Consider the following 21,575-nt stretch of genomic DNA (forward strand, 5'->3'; position numbering starts at 1 on the left):
CTGTTTAATAATAATAATATACAAATATGAAATATAAAGAACCGATCCGTTAACAGGCAAGCGGTGCTCCTGCAGCCAAAATACTGCCACTTATGTCTCTTTGCGTCAGGCGCCGCCAGAGATAAAAAATATGTTATGTCCTTTAACCAGATTTTTAACAACAAATAGAACATTTGTCGGTAGTGTTGAAAACGAAGATTATGTAATGGAATTCTCCTAGTATGATCAATATTAAAAAAAAAAATTACAGAGATGTGCCTGACATGAAGACTATTCATGGGACTATGAATTATAAATAGAAGAACACATATAGTACATTTCTGTTGTGTTTATTTTTAATGAAATCAAATGTGATCTTGTTGTTTGCAACTATAGCAATGTCTTTCCCAAAACAGCACAAATCACTTCAGGCCTTTTCAAACGGGACGCGGCAGTCGCGAGTGTCTAGTTCATTTTCAATGGGAGCGGCGCGTAGGCGAAGTGCAAGTTGTGCTCCTGCACCCAAAATCCTGCCGCTTCCACGAACACTGCGCTTCGCAGCAGGCGCAGCCAAAGATAATTTTTTTTAAAATTCTAAATCTTTTTGTGAGCGGCAGCGTCCGCACTGTGACCGCGTCGCGAACACCGCCTCAACTGCACAAAACCCTTCCACTACAAGAGAAGGCAGCAGCCGCGCGGCGATTCCGGCATGTCATTATCTTTACAAAAAGATCTTGTTGCCATGACATATCATACTCCCAAGAGTTAATATGACGTTCCCACAAGATAATATATTGTGGCCACGGCGTATTATCACGTACCCACGAGTTAATATGTTGTGACCACGGCAAAACTAGCCTAAGTGAACCAAACATGCCCCCTCTCGGTCACAGTAAATGCTTCGTTCGATTTTTCGTAGATCATCTACTCTTCCCTGTGCATAACCTCTGACCTACTTTCTGTACGATCTGAATTTCTGTGCTTTGAATTTTGAACACTGAATTTGATGTTCCGAATTTTTTTTCATCTTGAAAACTTGAAGTTGTATTTTTAAAAACTGAATATTTGAAGTCTTAGAAATCAGAACAAAAATCTGCTGTTTGAAAATACATGTCTATTTGAAAATCTGCGATTTGAAAATTCAGTTGTGTTCAATTTCAAATGTTCAATATTCAAGTTTTAAAAAAATCGAATTCAGAACTATGTTAAATACCATATAATATTCAGTTTTTTTAAATGACACTTGTCAATAATTCAAATTTGTACAATTCAAATTCAAAAAGTTTTGTCATAATATGAGCTCCATATAGCACCATTGCGATCTGGGTGTCCCAATTTCAAGTCCCAGCTCATGGACCTTTCTTGATAGATAAAAATAATACAGGATGTATCGACGATAGATCATTAAAATTAACGACCATGAGTGCTTGTGGTGTGTTTTGACATGCTGCTCAGTTTATCTAGAAATGATAAAACTGCCTTTGTCTCGGAGTCTGGTTGAAATCAAGCCCCATCCTTCTTAGAATGGCTTGATAAAGTGAACATTTTATCTAAGCTGCCCTACTTAATGTTGAGTAACACTGAAATAGACTACAAATAAAAGACTATTAAATCTATCAAGATGTCAGCAGATAATGAATAAACTAATTCAAAAACAGCTTTACCAGCTTCAGTCCTGATATAAATTGAAGAGCAGAGGTAATTCAGTCCTTCTGTCATATAGCTCTGGTGCAGCATCACAATGCTCCCTACACCGAGAATGAGTTGATCTGATGTTGGTGGTACTTTACAGAACTTTACTGATGAAAAATGACTCATGTTGCTTTCCATTGAAGAGTCCATTATGAAAACAAATGTACCTACAGCAACAGAGATGGCATGACTTGGGCTTAAAACAAACATGACAGACAAACTGACAGGAAGAAAGAGCTCAGGTGAGAAAACAAAACACTCTAGTCATGTGTAAGTACTGATAGTACACTGATAACTTAAAAATACAGTTCTCTCATGTGTGAAACCTCATGTGGTATTGAAGTGCAACTTTTTCCACAGTGACCACATACAAAAGACTTCTCTCCAGAGTGAACTCTCGTGTGGCTGTTAAGGTTTCTTTTTCGGTTGAAACTTCTTCCACATTGCTGGCAAGTGAAAGGCTTCTCTCCTGTGTGAATTCTTATGTGTTCGTCAAAGTGTTGTTTATAATTAAACCTCTTTCCGCACTGAGGACATGTGTAGGGCTGCTCTCCAGAGTGTATTTTCATGTGGCCTTCAAAATGTCGTTTTTGACAGAAACTCTTTCCACACTCAGAGCATGTGTAGGGTTTCTCTGTATGAGCTCTCTTATGGACTTCAAGGTTTTCATGTTGATCAAAACTCTTTCCACACTAATCACTTGGTAAGACTGATCTCCATTGTGAATTCTCATGTGTCTGGTAAAGCTTCCTTTTTCAGTGAAACTTACTCCACACTGTTGGCAGGTGAAAAGGCTCTTTCTAGTGTGAATTGTCATGTGGAAATTAAGGCTTCCTTTCCGGTTGGCAGGTAAAAGGCTTCTCTCCAGTGTGAGTTACAACATGTCTTTTAAGACTTAGTTTCTGACTGAAATGCTTTCCACATTGTTGGCAGGCATAAGGTTTCTCTCCAGTGTGAACTCTCATGTGGGCTCCAAGGTGTCCAGGTTGAGTGAAACTCTTTTCACACTGTTGGCATGTGTATGGCTTCTCTCCAGGCTTTTGAGTGCTTTTTATTGAGGAAGTCTTTTTAATCTGTGAACAACTAAAAGATTTTTCTGCGTTTATGAAATTGTAATCTTCATACTCCATTTCATTCAGTACTTCACTCTCCACTTTTAGTGTCATCAGGTCTAAGGTGGAAACAAAAAGTTAACCCCAGTTTAATAGCACAAAATATCAGACATCAAAACATTCAAACATGTAAAGTGTTAGAACTAACATACAATTACATCATATATCCACTAATCAACTGCAAGAGATGTTGCATGTTGTAACAAACAGGGCTGAAGGCAATTGACAATATGCACAGATTACTTCCTTGTTTAGACAAGCCAGCTAAATCATTTCTGCTCAACTGAGCTGTGCCCGTAGTTCACTTTCAGAACAAAAATTTACAGATGATGTACTCACCCCCTTGTCATCAAAAATGTTCATGTCTTATTAAAAATTAAAAAATATAATTGTGATGCATCATGATATCGAATTGAACTGAGTCATTGACATGATAATCGGAATCAAACTGAATTAAGAAACACCCCTTCAGTACAGTACATGATACTGTGATGCCAAATGCTCTTAGCGAGACAGAAGGCAAACTTGCCATAAAAGATGCAATAAACCTTCATGCTGATGTAGACAAAGCTATCATACAAGTGGCAAAACTTGTAAAAAATGTTAGAAAAAGCACCTTAAATACTAAGGCAGCTGATAAACTGGTGTGCCCAGCTTGAGTCACCAGATGAAGAAGTCAGCTGCTTATTTACATGCTTCACTTTCAAATGATAAGCCATATGTGAGCTTGATGAATGATAGGCAAATGTATTTATTTCCTGCCCAATATATCGTAATTAGGCCTACCTCAAGGACCAGCTGTTAACGGTCTGTTCATCATTGACATGGACCATTTTTTCGGTGCCTGACCAACTAATGAAATTTTAGTCGACTAAGCCTCTTCTCAACGACTAGCATTCAGTAAACTAATAAGGGGGCAGCCCTAGTCGAGTGAAAGCGACGGCTGTCCACATGCACACAGCCCTTATTTACCTATTTCATATGAAAAATGTTACTTAATCCTAGCAGTGAACATCAACATCCATGTTAAATAAGACACAATTCTTTAAATTCTGTTTTTAAATCAAAGCACTATAAGAGTAGAAAATAGCCTTTTAGAGAAATAAAAAAAATGATGCTGAAATTCTTTTCAAAAACAGAAAGCTGCAGGAGGGCAGACAGAGTAGAAACATACCTGCCAAAGACAAATTAATTGAGAAAATGTACAGGACAGTTCATAGGAGAGTCCATCTTTGAGAATGAAAACCAACCTGTTTGTTCTTCAGTATCTTCATGTTGGACTCTGAATGTTTCTTCAATCTTCATGTCTTCACTCTCCTCTTTAATAAACGCCATCTTTATAACGGTGTGTCATGGATCTCAGTTGCTCCACCAGGAGTTTTTTCTGCGTTTGGAAACTTTTTCCTGTTTAAGATGACAATAATTATCAGGGGAAAAAAATCACAATCAGCTCTAGTTCAGTAGTCAGTGCACTAATAAGGGAGTCAGAGTAATAGTTAATGGACTTAAATGATCTGATTAGACAAACACTCAATACTTTAACTTACTATTCAGTCAGGTATTTAATGATTAGTATATTACATTTAGTATATTACATTAATTATTATAGTATATTACTTTAATCGTTCAAACTGCTGTTGTATTTTAAGGTTGTCATTACAACAACAACAAAACATTTGCAGTTGTTTGTAAAAGTCATTACCAGGCCCGCACGGAATCCGCGGCCGCAGATTTCCGCAGATTCCGCCCGTCACTCTCTAACTGTACACAAAGCGAGCGTGCGCGTTTGAAGTTGCGCTGTTTAACGTGACGTATGTGAGAGTTTAGCTTACGATCAATAACACATTTAAAATGTCCAAAATCAAACTAACTGCTGAAGAGTTAAAAAAACGTCATCTGTCTGCAAAAATTACGGCACGGGATAGAGCAAATGAATTCGGTAATGACTTTTATGAGGATGGGGGATGATGTTCTGTAAATCCTGTCAGCACTCCGTCGATTACCTGAGGCGACAGACGGCACTGGAACATCTCAAATCCGCTCGCCACAAGAATCAAAAGCAAAGTTCTGTTGGTAAGTTTTATTTAAAGTGATGATTACTTATTGTGTTGTAAAGGTATGAAAAGTTCACAGGCTAAATGAGAACGTAATGGTGCTGGGTGGTAGTATATGAAGTGTATTTTTCAAATGACGTAATATAGCGGTGCAGAGATGGAGAAAAAAAATCAATGGCCAACAAAGTATCAAGTCACGATAAAGTCACGATTGTCTCTAAAGCGAAAAAAACAACAACAACTTTATTCTGATATCTGCGTGTTCTGCGCGTCTCTGTGAATGAGCGCCGCAATGTCAACTACTACACATACTCAAGTACGCATGACGCTCGCCTCTCTCACTATAAAGAGGACATGAACTTCATCTTCAACTTAATCTCTTGAGAGTCACTGCTTCAGGATTTCTCCATTTCACTGAAAAAACTATCGTCAGATACATACGCAAACTCAAAGCTCTTCACTTCAATCCGCCAAAGTAAAAGTTTGTTTTAACTTTATGACAGAAGTTATGACAGAAATATATTGCTATATTGTGTGGTAGAATGTACTTCTGATAATAATATTAATAAGAAATATCAAATATTTTTAAGGAATATCAAATAATTTCTCAATTTTTGCATGCATCTTTAAAATTTTACTTGCACGTTTATGCATTAAGCTCAGTCCAACGCAATATAGCTGTCACGCTGCAGACAGGAACGGACAAACAACAACCTTCATCGTCATGTTGATTCATGCATAAGCAAGTGATATGCACGTCAGTTATTTAGTGGATACAGACTGATGTTTATGTTATGTTTATTTCAGAAAGACCACATTTAACACATTGTGGCTACAAGCTGTACAATATCATCTGTGAACAGTTTTCAGATAAAGAGTTGAACAGTGCTCTGTCTCCTGTCACACTTCTTACCCGAGTTCCGTTGTGGATTAGCATTAACACCCCTACCGATCTATAAGTCCCGTACAGGAACATTTTGCAGATTCTGAAAGGGTGTAAACTTTTGACTGTAATTGTGGTTGGAACAATGGGGATGGCAAGAAACAAAGAGGTGTATATTCGTAGAGTAATTTACAACAGCTTTGATTGTGGTCAATCAGAATCAAGGACCGGAACTGTCCCTTCTATACATTTAGTTTGAAACTCTGTCCATGATAAGGGGATCTGTTAGGCTACTCTTTATTGTGAATCTTCATGTGCCTGTCAAGGCTTCCTTTTTGACTGAAACGGTTTCCACACTGTTTGCATGAGTAAGGCTTCTCTCCAGTGTGAATTCTTGTGTGCTTGTTAAGGCTTCCTTTTTCAGTGAAACTCTTTCCACACTGTTTGCATGTGCAAAGCTTCTCTCCAGTGTGAACTCTCTTGTGAATGTTAAGGTATCTTTTAAGAGTGAAACCCTTTCCACACTGTTTGCATATGTAAGGCTTCTCTCCAGTGTGAATTCTTGTGTGCTTGTCAAGGTTTCCTTTTTCAGCAAAACTCTTTCCACACTGTTTGCATGTGTAAGGCTTCTCTCCAGTGTGAATTCTCATGTGACTTTTAAGGTGTGGTTGTTGTTGGAAACTCTTTCCACACTGTTTGCATGAGTAAGGCTTCTCTCCAGTGTGAATTCTTGTGTGCTTGTCAAGGCTTCCTTTTTCAGCAAAACTCTTTCCACACTGTTTGCAAGTGTAAGGCTTATCTCCAGTGTGAATTCTTGTGTGCTTGTCAAGGCTTCCTTTTTCAGCAAAACTCTTTCCACACTGTTTGCATGTGTAAGGCTTCTCTCCAGTGTGAATTCTCATGTGACTTTTAAGGTGTGGTTGTTGTTGGAAACTCTTTCCACACTGTTTGCATGAGTAAGGCTTCTCTCCAGTGTGAATTCTCGTGTGCTTGTTAAGGCTTCCTTTTTCAGCGAAACTCTTTCCACATTGTTTGCATGTGTAAGGTTTCTCTCCAGTGTGAATTCTTGTGTGCCTTTTAAGGTGTCCTCTTTCTTTGAAACTATTTCCACACTGACAGCAAATGAAAATACTCAAAGTTCCTGTCTTTTGAGCTCTTTTTTGTTTAGAAGTCTTTTCAGATTCTAAGGAACAAAAAGATTTTTCTCCAGATATGAAATTATGAAGATTCTCAAACTGATCTTTCTCTTCAGTTTCATTCAGTACTTCTCTCTCCTCTTTCAGCGCTGTTAGGTCTAAGGTGGAAAAACAAGAGATAAAAGTTAACATCAAAGCATGTAGATAAGTAATGCATGTATGCTAGATCCTATTCCAGGGTCTCCAAACCTGATCCTGGTCGGCCAGTACCCTACAAAGATTAAGTTGTCTGTTATACAATGAATTAAATCCAGGGAATCTATATAGACTGACCACAATTATTATATACAATTTTTATGTCTCCTAGGGGATAAAATTCAACAAATTTAGACAGAGACTAGGAAAAAAAGAAAGGGGACAAACTCCCCAATCAACCGACAGATGGAAAATTCAATCACACAATAATTCCGTTTTATTAAGGGGGCAATTATGTTAGCCAATCATAAACGTTGGCTGTCACACTTAACCTTTTAAATGGAAAACACCAAAGCACCAATTGAAAGTGAAAGTGAAGTGACTGCCAAGTATGGTGAATTGTGTTCTGTATTTAATTCACATCCACAAAAAAGTCAGAGCTTTCTCTATCCATTCTTTTTTCCCCCTTGTCTCAAGAAATATCTGCATCCGCATAAAACCAACACAAAACTATGTAGTATATATGCCAGGTAAGTATGTAGCGCAGTAATTCTATCACAGAGATACACTAAAAAAGGAAAATAAAATTTTGGCAATGCCAGTTACCCTTGTGCGCAGTATACAAAAACAAAACAAAACAAAACAAACATGAAACAATGCTTCCGTATTAATATTAGTTAATAAAAAGACAATCATTCAGTGTTTGTTCATGTTTTACAGATTCACTGTACACACGAAACCACAAGAGTGTCGCTTTCAGATTTATCCACTCTGGGACCCGGTTTAAATAAATATATGTTTCACTCTCCCAAAACAACCAGGGGCCTCATGTATCAACGCTGCGTACGCACAAAAACTCTATGTACGCCAGATTTCACTCTCACGTTTGGATTTACTAACGATGAAATTAACGTGAGAATGTGCATTGGTCTGCGCCAACTTCATGTCTGGCGTACGTGTATTTCTTGTGTGTGTTTGTTTTATTTCCGTTGGCGACTCCTAGAGGCAATTATGTTAAATTGCACACTACAAAGTATCGCACCAACTATACACCAATTATAAAATGGGTTAATTGACACAATATTTTTCCACCAATTATGTGATTTAGAACATATAAAAGCATTTGCAAATGTATACAACCCTTAGCCTATGACAATGGCATTGTTGGCCTTACTAGAGGACATTGTCAATGGCCGAAACCGAAGGGAATGCGTTATTAGGGATCACAGTGATTTTCTGGCCCACGATGATGACTGGCTTATTAGCAGTTTCAGATTTCCAAGAGCTATCCTTTTGGAGCTCTGTGCTGAGTTGGGTCCAAATTTGGAAAGAGAGACAGCGAGGAGCCACGCATTACCCGTTCCCTTACAGGTGCTGACAACGCTTGGTTTCCTGGCAACTGGTTCTTTCCAAAGGGAACTGGCAGACCGCTCGGGGTTAAGCCAGTCATCTTTGAGCCGTGCAATGAAAGCTGTATGGGACGGGATCATCCGCATGTCTAGCAGGTATATAAGGTTTCCATACCATGCAGTTGACCAGCCAATCATTAAAGCGCAATTTGCAGCGATCGCCGGTTTTCCTAATGTAATCGGAGCGATCGACTGCACACACATTGCTATAAAGGCAATCTGAAGACGAATTCGCATACATGAATCAGAAACATTTCCATTCAATAAATGTGCAAATATGTGATGCTCAAATGCACCTAACAAATATTGTCGCAAGGTGGCCTGGGTCAAAGCATGATTGATTCATCCTCACAAACAGCATGGTTGAGATGTTAACCCCCCTCAACAACCCACAAACTGACCAAGAGCGCAGATACAATGATGCCCATTCTCGCACTCGGCCAGTTGTAGAGCGGGCGATTGGGCAGCTATATACAATTTTTGCCGGTGGTGCTGCATTGATAAGAGCGGAGGGGTGCTGCTATGCCGCCCTAACAAAGTGTGCCACATCGTGCTGGCCTGTGGTGTGCTGCACAATGTCACGCACAGACATGGCATACCTCTTGGTGAGGCAGTGGCACTGCCAGATGACCCAGACCCAGGACCAGCGTGTATACAACCCAACCAACAAGCCATTCAAGCCCGCCAACGTGTGGTTGCGGCAATGTAAAAGGTAATCAGAGACAAAGTTTGTTTTTTGACCAATTTCTTTAATGACTGGCTTATGTCTGTGAGTGCATCAGTTATATTTTTCAGGTGACTCAAGACGCGGCCTGACTGACGGGCCTCAGCACTGGGGGAAGTGCTGGAAATGCCGGAGACACTGGGTCCTGGTTGCTCAGGAGGGATGAACTCTGAGTGCGTGCCACTGGATATTCCTGCACCATCTAAGTCTAAATAAAAACAAGCACATTAACTGATATTTGAGTCCATTTCTTATGGGTACACACATATTTATAAATGCAATGGACACATAAATTAAAGTCTCCTATGTACCACTACATTGCATGTATTGGAAACTTAAATGCAAACTGGCATGTTTACCAAAGTTAAGACATAAAATGAGAAGTAATTTACCTTCATGGGGTTCCTCTAATACATCCGTGTCTCCCACAGACACGGATACTACTCCAGACAGTAAAGTGTCGCCCACAATTGAGGCAACTCTCTCCTCAAAGGGTGTTAGTTCAGCATCCCCTGTTCCCCTGCTTGCTTTAGCCATTGCTTTTTCGTTTGGTTTTGCCAAAGTGGAGTCATTACCAAATTTATACGGGTGAGGAGGCAGGCAGGGGTTTTGCGCTTGTGCATGTGCGCTCAATTTCACGTTAATTGGATGTACAAAGAGAATATGCTTGGGATTCCGTGTACGCGATCTGGGGCCTGTTTCAATAAGGAGGTTCAACCAACTCTGAGTTAAAACTTGAACTCTGAGTTGACTTACCCTGAGATGGGAAACTCTGAGTTTTCGGTTACAGAACAGCTGAAATGAGTTAGTTCAATCCACTCTGAGTAGGTTGACTCTGAGTTTAGTGCTTGCAGCTTGACTATGAAAAGCCCTGATCAATGGAGCTCTGAAATTATGATTCACCATGGCAACCGCTCCCGCCAAAAAGACCTCTGCATATTTCGAGCCAATGCTTAACTTTAATTCTTAATAATTATTAAGAATATAATTACTTAATTATTAATAATTAGAATATCAAAGGTAAAAACTGGCAGAACGGTAAGTTACTGAACTATTAATTTTCATGGTATCAAACAGGCAAAAAAATAAAATAAAATAAAATAAAATAAAAAATAATAATTAGAAGAAGAAAACAGCTAAACATGGAAGTAAACATAATTCAACCAGGTAAAGCTTTAAGCATAAAGGGTTCATGAGTGTAGGCTACATGATTTTACAAATATTTGACATTAAAATATGTCATATAAAAAAACATATGTGTCTAATTTCACTTTGCAGCAGCTTTTTCCACATAGTCTAATGCTCTTTCACAAAATGAAATGTTCTCTAATCCAAACGGTTGCATTTCTTAATTAGAGTAATGAAATGAAGCCAACAGCAAGAAGGCTCGCAAAATGATGAAGAACAGATGAAGAGGAGATGGAAGTATTGGAAGAATATTAAAATCCAACATGAAAAAAAAGAATAAAAGTTGCATTTGTGCATTTATAGGAAAAAAAGATGACCTAGTAAATTTAACAGCTGTGGTGGTGGTTATATATATATATATATATATATATATATATATATATATATATATATATATATATATATATATATATCATCTGCCATTCTTCCATTCCATACAGCAATCAGCTTCATATTTGATGGCTTTGTGCTCAGTAGGCAATGACACTAAAATTCTCAGAAAGAGCATTAGAGCAAGGCACACTTTCTTTACCGCTCTGCATACAGTGTCTGTACTAATGTGCTCTGACTACCATTTAAAAATGACACAGGTCAAATAAATACACATGTCTAATCAAAATAATCCTATACTATATGATAAATAATAATCTTATTTATGAAAGGACAAGCCATTTTTGTCACTTTGACAGTGTCTGCATGATGAAAATATGTGCAATAAATTAATGCACCTAAAAATGATTTTCTTACTTAGTATTGTCTTGTTGTTTCCAATTAAAAAAAAAAAAAAATCTAAAGATTCTTAAATCAAAATGTCTTTCTTTTTTCTGTCAAAAAGGTTTTTGAAAAAAAAACATTCCAGGATTTTTCTCCAATTTTCGATGGGACCCAACAGGTTGAAGGTCCAAATTTCAGTTTCAATGCACCTTCAGAGGGCTCTACATGATCCCAGCCAAGGAATAAGGGTCACTGGAAACTTCAACTTCAACCCATTGTAGTCCACTATATGCAAAAATCCTGGAATATTTTCCTCAAAAACTTCACTTTTTTTTTTATTTGAAGAAAGAAAGACATGAACATCTTGGATTACATGGGGGTGAGTAAATTATCAGGACATATTTTCTCTGCAAGTGAAGTTGTCTTAAGTTGAATATATATTTAATTAAACATTCTGATGAAACTGTTCCATGTTCTTCATCAGCACAGTATTTTAAATGTAATTGTGCTGTATTTCTTAAAAAAAAAGCTAAAAATTTAAAATGTACATTTTATATGGCATTTGTAAAGACTTTGTATTTTGTCTTTTAAATAAAACTGTCCATTTTCCACCTTGAGCATGCTTTGAAACTTTTTGAAGGTTTTTTTTATTTTAATGATTTGTAAAATAACAGTGTTTCTCTGTAGAACATTTAGTGCTTTTATTGTAGTAATCTAGGTAAAATCTGTCAAATAAGGGTTTTACATTGTAAAAAAAACAGTTAAACCACTGGCAGATACAGCTGCCAAACAAAAACCACAAAGTTAAGTAAAATATTGTAACTGAAACAAGGGAAATTTTGTAAAATAAAGGTTTTATACTGTAAAAAAGGTCCCGTAAAAAAACGGTCAAATGATTGGAATCTGTGTCTGCCAAACAAAAAATTTTAAATTAAAGTTAAATATCATAATTGAAACAACGAAAAATCTGTAAAATAACTTTTTTCTGTAAAATTATTGTTTTTGCACTTTATTTCATTTTTTATATTTTTTTTACAGTGTACAGTGTAAGGTGTATATTTAATCTTTTAAGTGTATTTTTCTTATTTTTAATATTATCTGTCAATTGGGTAAGAAAAATAATCTTGTTTCCAGTCACATTAAGATTATTTTTCATGTTTTAAGTAAAATGCACTAAATTTACATTCCAAAACACTCATTAAGAAAAGCATTTTTGAAGCATAAATGAATGAATGATGTATTTAAACATCACTTGCGCTTTAAAAAGGGGGAGGAGACCGAAAGAAACTCTGGGTTTACCGAAGAAAACCTGCTCCCGACCAGGTTAGGTTCACAGAGTAAGTTGCCATGGTAATTGACTCTGAGTATAAGTTACCTCTCTTTCAGAAACGGGCTTGACTTACTCTGCTTTCTCAGGTTTAACATACCTCCCATTCTGAAACCGAAAACCCAGAGTTTCCCTCATTTCAGGGTTAACATACTCAGAGTTTTCACTTAACCTCCTTTCTGAAACGGGCCCCAGGACAAAACACCTAATCAATACAAAATGCATGCGTATACAACCTAAACACATCTCTTTGTGGACAAGGCCTTAGTTGTATGTAAGATTTGTGGTTTTTTTTTTTTTTGTTAAAGTAATATATTCACAAGCAATATTCTCATCAGTTTCATCAGCTCTATCAGCCAAGGCTCCAATAAGTATCAAAAAAGATAAACAATTCGCATAGCAAACGTCACACGCTATGCAATTGCTTTAATAAAATAAATGTAAGAAATAAACATTAAACAATTTAGAAAAAAAATAAATAAATATAACAGTAGTTCAAACCAATAAGTGTAAAGTTGTTATCAGAAAGAAATTTCCCATTCTATCTTTTAGGCTTGGTCTACAATAATACGTTTCCATTTGAAGGCCTGTTTTGGTCTTCCATCCACACTGAGGCTCCATTTACACGAAGGGAAGACGCAGATATTTCCCTGCGGTTTGGCCTTTCATTTACACGAAAACTCCGTTTTTATCACAGAAAACGATTGTTTATAAAAACTCCGGCCAAAGTGGATAAATTTGAAAACTCCGCTTTCACGTTGTAGGGTGGACTGTGAAAACGGAGGCTTTTGAAAATGATGATGCATATTTATAGTCATGTGACACATATTGTACCAATAGATATCTATGTTTACACCAGTAATTGTGCCTGTAATATTCACTGTCACACTGCTGCTAAAGAGATTTACCTTGTACACTCTTCAAATTACAGTCCTAAAATGATGACAGAAAATGTACTCACAGTTGCTGTCCTGCAAAACATGAGGACAACTGCTTTTCAGATAAAATATGAATGAGCGCGATATAGACGCGTCAGTGAATGATGAGACATTTCCGTAAATTATCCTGCCTGAAGAATTGTGTAAAAACTTATTATGTCTGTATAATTTTGGAGGCTTTACGCATGCGCAGTAAGGCGAATTTGACGTTTTCCTACGTTTCAGTAAGGGTTTGAGAAACTTTTGGAAAACGCTTGGAAACGCTAGTGTGGACGGAGAGCGTTTTAAAATGAAAACTCCGAAAAATCCTGATTAATGTAAACGTAGCCTGAGATGGCATTTATGTTGACGAAAACTGAGCTTTTTGAAAACGGGCTCCGAAGTGGATAACTGAAAAAAATGTCCTTTCAGCATTGTTGTCACACCCTTGGACTTTACATTTAGCTTTTCTCAATGCCCATATTTGGTTCTTCCTGTTCATCAGCCTCATTCCCATCACCTGACATTGTAAATAGCACTCCTATAAGTTTGATTTCTGTTCCAGTCATCCTGTCTGTTTGTTAACCTGCCTGAGGATTTTATTAAAGACCAAGAGCCCAGCTAGCCACCACCCCGAGCCCACCGACCACGGAGAGCCAGAGTCCATTGCGACAGAGCCATTGCCTACAGGAGCGACAGCATGGACGATCGCCATGGAGGTAGAGCCAAGCCTGTTTGACCAGGTGCTTTAGCCGGCCACTGTGTCTGCAACAGCAGAAGTTTAAGTGGCTAGAGAGGGTGCTGAGGACAGCACCGCCACTGAGGGTGAGGTAAAGCTGGACCTGGGACAGCTAGTGATGGAACAAGATTTGATTGATTTCACTGAGGATATAGACATTGAACTTCCTGTGCTCTCTGAACTGTGGGTCTGCGTGGATTTCCCACCCATCCTCCCTGATATGACTGCGCACAGATCTCTCAGAGCAGAGTCCTTGACACTCAGATCAAGAGAAATGGTAGCTTTATCAGGCATTACATGCAGAAAACTTTCTGAAAAAGGTACTGAACATTCTGAAGGTTTCAGCGATACAGTGATAATAAAACATTGATTTTGAAATACACAGTGCTCATGATCAGGGCCGGCGCCCACCACCAAAGGAATAACAACCATTCAAAATTTCTTAGTTAGGTTCTCTTTACTTCTAAAATAACTGCTGCAAATAAATAATTTTACATTGGCACCAAACATAAATAGAAATAAATAATATGAAGGTTAAAATTATAAATATTAAATACCACCACAATTACTAAAAACACAGATTTGGAACGGAACAACGTAAACACAGAAAGTTAAAAGTGCAAAAAAAAGTTTAAAGTGCAAATAACAGTATAAGTATTTTCTGAAGTATGAATTTTCAAAGTGTAAATTTTAAACTGCAAATAACCATAAATAACTGCACCGTAGAATTTACTCAACAGAGGGACTTTCTCTATAGAGTCCATTCTGCTATTCTATAGAACTATATTATGCTACATAAAATATCTAGGCTGTTATTATTATGTGACATAATAGTAACAGCCTAGATATTTTATGTAGCCTAATTTGCGCACACTGGGGAGTGAGTCAGTCCTCGCTGCAGCCTGTAGCGCGATGACTGGATCAGGTCCAATACGTACTGGACGTTGTAACCATAGATATATACGGTTGTAATGCGCATGTGGTTTGTTTTGCTGATATTTCAATATAAAGAGTCACATGAGTGAAAACAGCTTGATCCGACAGCTATGGTCAGGTTGTATATTGAATCTAATGTTTAATGTTGTTTTTCCCCTCCATATATGTACATGACATGCCCTGCTGACACTGGGTTCTGCTTCAATTTGCTGATCAATGTACAGATCACTGTAGAAAAATGAGTATAGCCAGTAAAGAAAGAACTCTTACCAGTAAAAATATCATCAAGCACACTCTTTTTTTTGACATCTGACAACATTTTTGTTGTTGTTGTTGTTGTTGTTGTTTTTATTGGTGCTGTTATTATTTTTCCATTTTCCCTTGAATGTGTACTGGTATTTCAAGTATTTTATTATTATTTACTTATTGTATTGTAACTTTAGGATTAAAATGACATAGAGACATATTCTTAAAATGACACATAAAATTACATATTTTTGCTTCCACTCAACAATAAAAATGACCTGAATAAAATGACTTCATTTTAATATGTTGTATATACACTCACTGAAAATAATACTTGACAAAGATATTATGCTTTTAATCCATTAAATTTAAGTTAAAAATTTCAAATTTAAAATGAATTTAAAACTTTAAAATTTTAACATTGTGCATGTGTGTAGAGAGCATCACATCACAACTTAAGCATCACATTTGTGTAAATTATTATTCATCAATTATTACTTATTAATATTCATCACTACTAGTACACTGGTTAGAATATCATCACAATACAATATTGTCCCTTTAAACCAGCGCATGAGTATTATATTCAGAGATCGCTATTGCGCATGTGTTTGTTTTAAACCACCGCGTACGCGCCTAACAACGTCCAGTATCAAAGATAAAATTAAAGAATATTTTATCATTAACCTACTATTACTACTTGCAAAATTTCATATTCACTCAACAAAATCTTTAATTTATTATTTAAAAAAAAAGAGGTTCAACAGCACATCCAAACTATTTCATCATCCAAAAATCTTAAGGCTTCTAAAACTGTCAAAATCTTTTTAATTTACATTGTTCAAGGTTTCGTTTTGTATTTTATTACATACATGTATAATGCTGACATCTTTGTACTTTTGTGCTTTGTACCTTAGCAATAATAATAATAAATAAAAAAAACGTCCAGTACGTATTGGACCTGGTCCATCTTACTTTTACAAAACCATTTGAAAGTTGTTTTGAACGGGATTTTGAAAAGCGTGTCCCCCGAACCTGTCACTGTATCAGTAGTCAGGCTAGTGAAAGTTTTGTAAAGGAATGAAACCAAGTTGTACCACAACAATTTCTCACACTCGCACAAATGCTCTAAATATTCAAATATAATTTGAGGTTGCGCAGATTAAACCAAAAGGGTTGCAATTTCGAGCCCTGCTGTCGCAAAACGAGTTATGCTCGTCTCCTGTCCTGGAAAATATAATTGGCTGAATCGTATAAATGCTGGATTAAGATCGTGTGGGGGGTCGAATCGAGATTGCAATCTTTTAGCGATTAATTGTACATCTCTAGGTCCCTGCTTCTGTTATTTTCTTGGACTGAGGAGGACGTTTTGAGGAACTTCTAAAACTTTTTTTTTTTAAAGAAGATAAGTTATTTTTACGCTATAAACAAGTAGTGAACAGGCGCTCTAAATCCCAGACTGCTGTGTAAGTCGGTTTGGCAAACAACCGTCTGCTATGTAAATTATTATGAATATAAACGCAAACCGCAATCGTCTCATCTGCAGCGAGTCATTTCCTCTCGCGGCTCTGATAATGATGCAATTGGCATATATTTTGACAACATGCTTTAGACATATTTTATTTGTTATTTATACTAGTAGAGTGTTGTGTTGATTTTTTCACGACCCACATTTTTTGGTGCCCCCCAGACACTTGGTGCCCTACGCGCAGTGCGTGGTGTGCGTGTGCGGAGCGCCAGCGCTGCTCATGATATATGATATTTGTGTCACCACAAATAAATCAATGCATGGCGAACACACAACAACCTGAGTCCAATTTACGCCTACTCATCAACTTAACCTAAAGTTGGGGTAGAATTAAATTAATGCCAAAGCTCAGCCTTCTGTTTTTTTTTTGTACCCCTCCATCACCTCACGTACCCCAGTTTGAGAACCACTGATTTATACTGTTCTCATCTTAAAATACAGTACCTTGGTCGAAGTTTGATCTATGTTTCCTGACCAGTGGTCATCTATTTATTTACTTGATTATATTGTACGGTGACGCATTTCTGCCACACACTTATTTTGTTGTTAAAACGACATCTTTTCTCGTAAAAACGACATAATTTTCTTGTTAAAAACGACATCTTTTTCTCGTAATAACGACATATTATTTCATAAAAACGATCTGATGTTCCTGTTATAGATGATATGATTATTATGTGAGCGAGCTAAGCGTTTGTCCGCGCTGCCTTCGCCACAGTCCTGACATAAAGGAGGATGCACGCTGCCGAAGTTATAAAGAAATACACTGTTTTAATCATTTTAATGTAATGTTTTCAATTGTAGCGTCTTGTTTATTAGGATTAATCTCTGATCTCTCTACAATAACTGCCCTCAGACCCAGAGGATTTAAGATTATCATATCAAAACTGTTATTTCTGAATAATCGATTTGCTTGGAATATTAATAGGATGAATAAAGTTGGATTTCACAGAACATTTAAATACTAACAGAAATAAATAAAAGAAAACTGACACACGGTTTGATCGTGTTATGATGATGATTAAAAAGGTTAGAGAAAAACGTACTGCGCCATGGTACAACAGTAATACCCATTCTCTAAAAAAAGAAACTCGTAATCTTGAGCGTAAATGGAGAAAAACTAACTTAGAAGTTTTTAAAATTGCATGGAAAAACAGTATGTCCAGCTATAGACGGGCTTTAAAAGCTGCTAGAGCCGAGTATATCCACCAACTCATAGAAAAAAACCAAAACAATCCAAGGTTTTTATTTAGCACAGTGGCTAGATTAACAAATAACCAAACACCTCCTGACCTGAATATTCCTGCAGTTTAATAGTAATGTCTTTATGAATTTCTTTACTGATAAAATAGACAACATTAGAAATACAATAACAAATATAGTTACTACTGCAACTGATACTTCAACATTAGTCATTACACCGGAAGAAAAACTGCAGTGCTTTACAACTATAGAACAGAAAGAATTAAATAAACTTATCACCACATCTAAACCAACAACATGCCTATTAGATCCTGTACCCACTAAATTACTAAAAGAGTTGTTACCTGTAGCAGAAGTACCGCTTCTTAATATTGTTAACTCATCATTATCTTTAGGTCATGTCCCAAAACCATTCAAACTAGCAGTTATTAAACCTCTTATTAAGAAACCACAGCTAGACCCTAGTGAACTGGCAAATTACAGACCCATTTCTAATCTTCCATTTATGTCTAAAATTCTAGAAAAAGTTGTGTCTGCTCAATTGTGCTCCTTCTTGCAAAATAATAATATCTTTGAAGAATTTCAGTCAGGTTTCAGGCCCCATCATAGCACAGAAACTGCACTTGTAAAAATCACAAACGACTTGCTACTTGCGTCAGATCAAGGCTGCGTCTCATTGCTAGTTTTACTTGATCTTAGTGCTGCGTTCGACACTATAGATCATGAAATACTCATAGATCGATTACAAAACTATACAGGTATTCAAGGGCAGGCATTAAGATGGTTCAGATCATACCTGTCCGATCGCTATCACTTTGTTTATTTAAACGTGGAGTCATCGCAGTTATCACCAGTAAAGTATGGAGTGCCACAAGGATCTGTCCTAAGCCCACTACTATTTTCAATTTACATGTTACCCCTTGGTAATATTATTAGGAAATATGGGATTAGTTTCCATTGTTATGCTGATGACACTCAACTATATATTTCAACAAGACCAGATGAAACTTCTAACTTAGCAAAGTTAACAGAGTGTGTTAAAAATGTGAAAGACTGGATGACCAATAATTTTCTACTGTTAAATTCAGATAAGACTGAGATATTACTTATTGGACCAAAAAAGAGTACACAGAATCTCTTAAACTACAACTTGCAACTAGACGGATGTACTGTTGTTTCCTCTACAGTCAAAAATCTGGGTGTTATATTAGACAGCAACCTGTCTTTTGAAAATCATATTTCCTATGTTACTAAAACAGCATTCTTCCATCTTAGAAACATTGCTAAGCTACGGAACATGTTACCTGTTTCTGATGCAGAAAAGTTAGTCCATGCATTCATGACGTCTAGACTGGACTATTGTAATGCACTACTAGGTGGTTGTCCTGCTTCTTCAATAAATAAGCTACAGGTAGTCCAAAATGCAGCTGCTAGAGTCCTTACCAGATCAAGAAAATATGATCATATTACCCCAGTTTTACAGTCTCTACACTGGCTACCTATTAGGTTCCGTATCACTTACAAAATATTACTTCTTACCTATAAGGCCCTTAATGGTTTAGCTCCTGCATACCTAACTAGTCTCCTACTACGCTACAATCCCTCACGCTCCCTAAGGTCTCAAAACTCAGGACTTTTAGTAGTACCTAGGATAGCAAAGTCCACTAAAGGAGGGAGAGCCTTTTCTCATTTGGGTCCCAAACTCTGGAATAGCCTTCCTGATAACGTTCGGGGTTCAGACACACTCTCTATGTTTAAATCTAGATTAAAGACTCATCTCTTTAGCCAAGCATTCACATAATGTATCTCATAACGTTGTACTTCAGTTACATCTGATCAAATGCACATTAATATTCTTCGGCTTGGGCTAAACACATCATTTTTGTTTGGTTGGAAGTTGGAACAGCAGCTACGCTAATTATTTCTCTATTTGTTTCTCTGTTTCTGCCACGGGATTTCCATCCCGTTGTAACTAGGATTTACACAAGATTCAGCCCGGATTCAGAAGAAGAGATGATGCCGACCCCTCAGAGGACCGCAGATGATGCCAGCCTTGAAACAACATACAGCACTACATAATTTTCTTACAAGTTTGATCACAGCACATAATCATTGCAATTAGTGTTCATCATCTGTTCGATTACACAGTTACTGATTTTAACATTTATATCATATGTACATCGACTTGACATACAGTATTCACCACTAAATACTAAAATTACTAAATATATTGTAGTAGCCTAAACTTTTGTACAGCGCTTTGCAACGATTCGTATTGTGAAAAGCGCTATACAAATAAACTTGAATTGAATTGAATTGAATTGAATGATGATTTCGTTCTGTTTAAAAATAAAAAAATATTCTGTTCTTGATTTCCTCTCTTTAACCAGTAATATATTTTATATATTTTCTTCTTCTTCCCCTTTTTCCTCATTCTCCTCCTCATTCCCTTTTTAACTTTATATACACAAGAAATAAAGGTGTACAACTTATACATTACAATCTTACACCTCACATAATTACATCAGAATTTAACTTAAATGTTAATGCTTTTGTTTTGGCTTATTTTTGTGTCTATTTTGTGTTTATTATTGTCAGACTTGCTTTATATTTACAACTCTGTTTTCTCCTATTTTGTACTGTTTTTCTGTATGTCCTACATTGTGTTGGTCTACAAAAAAAAATTGGTAAATGAAATAATCTCATGAAATCTCATCGCATGAAAGAGTATCATCTGTTGCATTTGTATAGTCTTAGTGAGCTTTTATGAGGTTTAGGCTAATTCCATATTAATGCTACAAATTAAATGCCCGATGTCATAATAACAAATGGCCAGAGTAAAAGCAGGATCTTCTCAGCTGCACTTAAAGACAGTGTTAGTATGTGATCTAAACTTCTGTCAAATGTCAAAACATTTCTACACTCTTGAGACATTATTCATAAATATTCTGTATATTTATTTCTGTAATGAGTTCAGCTTTAAGAATAAAAACCAACCTGTTTGATCCTCAGTATCTTCATGTTTGACTCTAAATGCTTCTTCAATCTTCATGTCTTCACTCTCCTCTTTAATAAACACCATCTGTGTTTGTTCCTCAGTATCTTCATGTTTCAATGTTTCTTCAATCTTCATGTCTTCACTCTCCTCTTTAATAAACGCCATCTTTATAATAGTGTGTCACGTGGATCTCTGTTGATTCTCCAGTTTTTCTGTGTGTTTGAAAACTTTGTCCTGTTTAAGATGAGAATAATTAATAGAAAGAAAAATCAATGCAAACTAAATCTCTGTGTGCGTCTCAATCAGCTCCTAGTTCAGTAGTCAGTGCACTAGTAAGACAGAGTTAATAGACTTATTTATAAAATGTATAAAATATACAAATTACCCAGAAGGTTTATATTTAGGCAGGCAATTTTATACTTAAATTTCGTATTGAAATACTTGTTCATATCTAATATATTACACTCTCATGAAATCATTCTCGGTTGTGATTCACTCGTTTGTGTTTGTTGTTGTCGTTTGTAGTCCGCGTGCCGCTGAATCGAGTCACTGAATCATTTCGCAAAAGATTTGATTCAAATGATTCGGATTCTCA

General features: G+C 36.6%; 1 protein-coding gene across 1 annotated transcript; it reads right to left on the reverse strand.

Moving 5' to 3' along the window:
• Nucleotides 1-5,618: 5,618 nt before the first annotated feature.
• Nucleotides 5,619-21,206, reverse strand: LOC141325653 (uncharacterized). The gene is made up of 2 exons (XM_073834417.1): nt 20,980-21,206; nt 5,619-7,014 (listed from the first exon to the last, which is right to left on the reverse strand). The coding sequence occupies exons 1-2, from the start codon at nt 21,143-21,145 to the stop codon at nt 6,011-6,013; spliced, it is 1,170 nt and encodes a 389-aa protein (XP_073690518.1). The 5' UTR covers nt 21,146-21,206; the 3' UTR covers nt 5,619-6,010.
• Nucleotides 21,207-21,575: the final 369 nt, after the last annotated feature.

Source organism: Garra rufa, chromosome 2, assembly GCF_049309525.1.
Source record: "Garra rufa chromosome 2, GarRuf1.0, whole genome shotgun sequence".
NCBI lineage: Eukaryota > Metazoa > Chordata > Actinopteri > Cypriniformes > Cyprinidae > Garra > Garra rufa.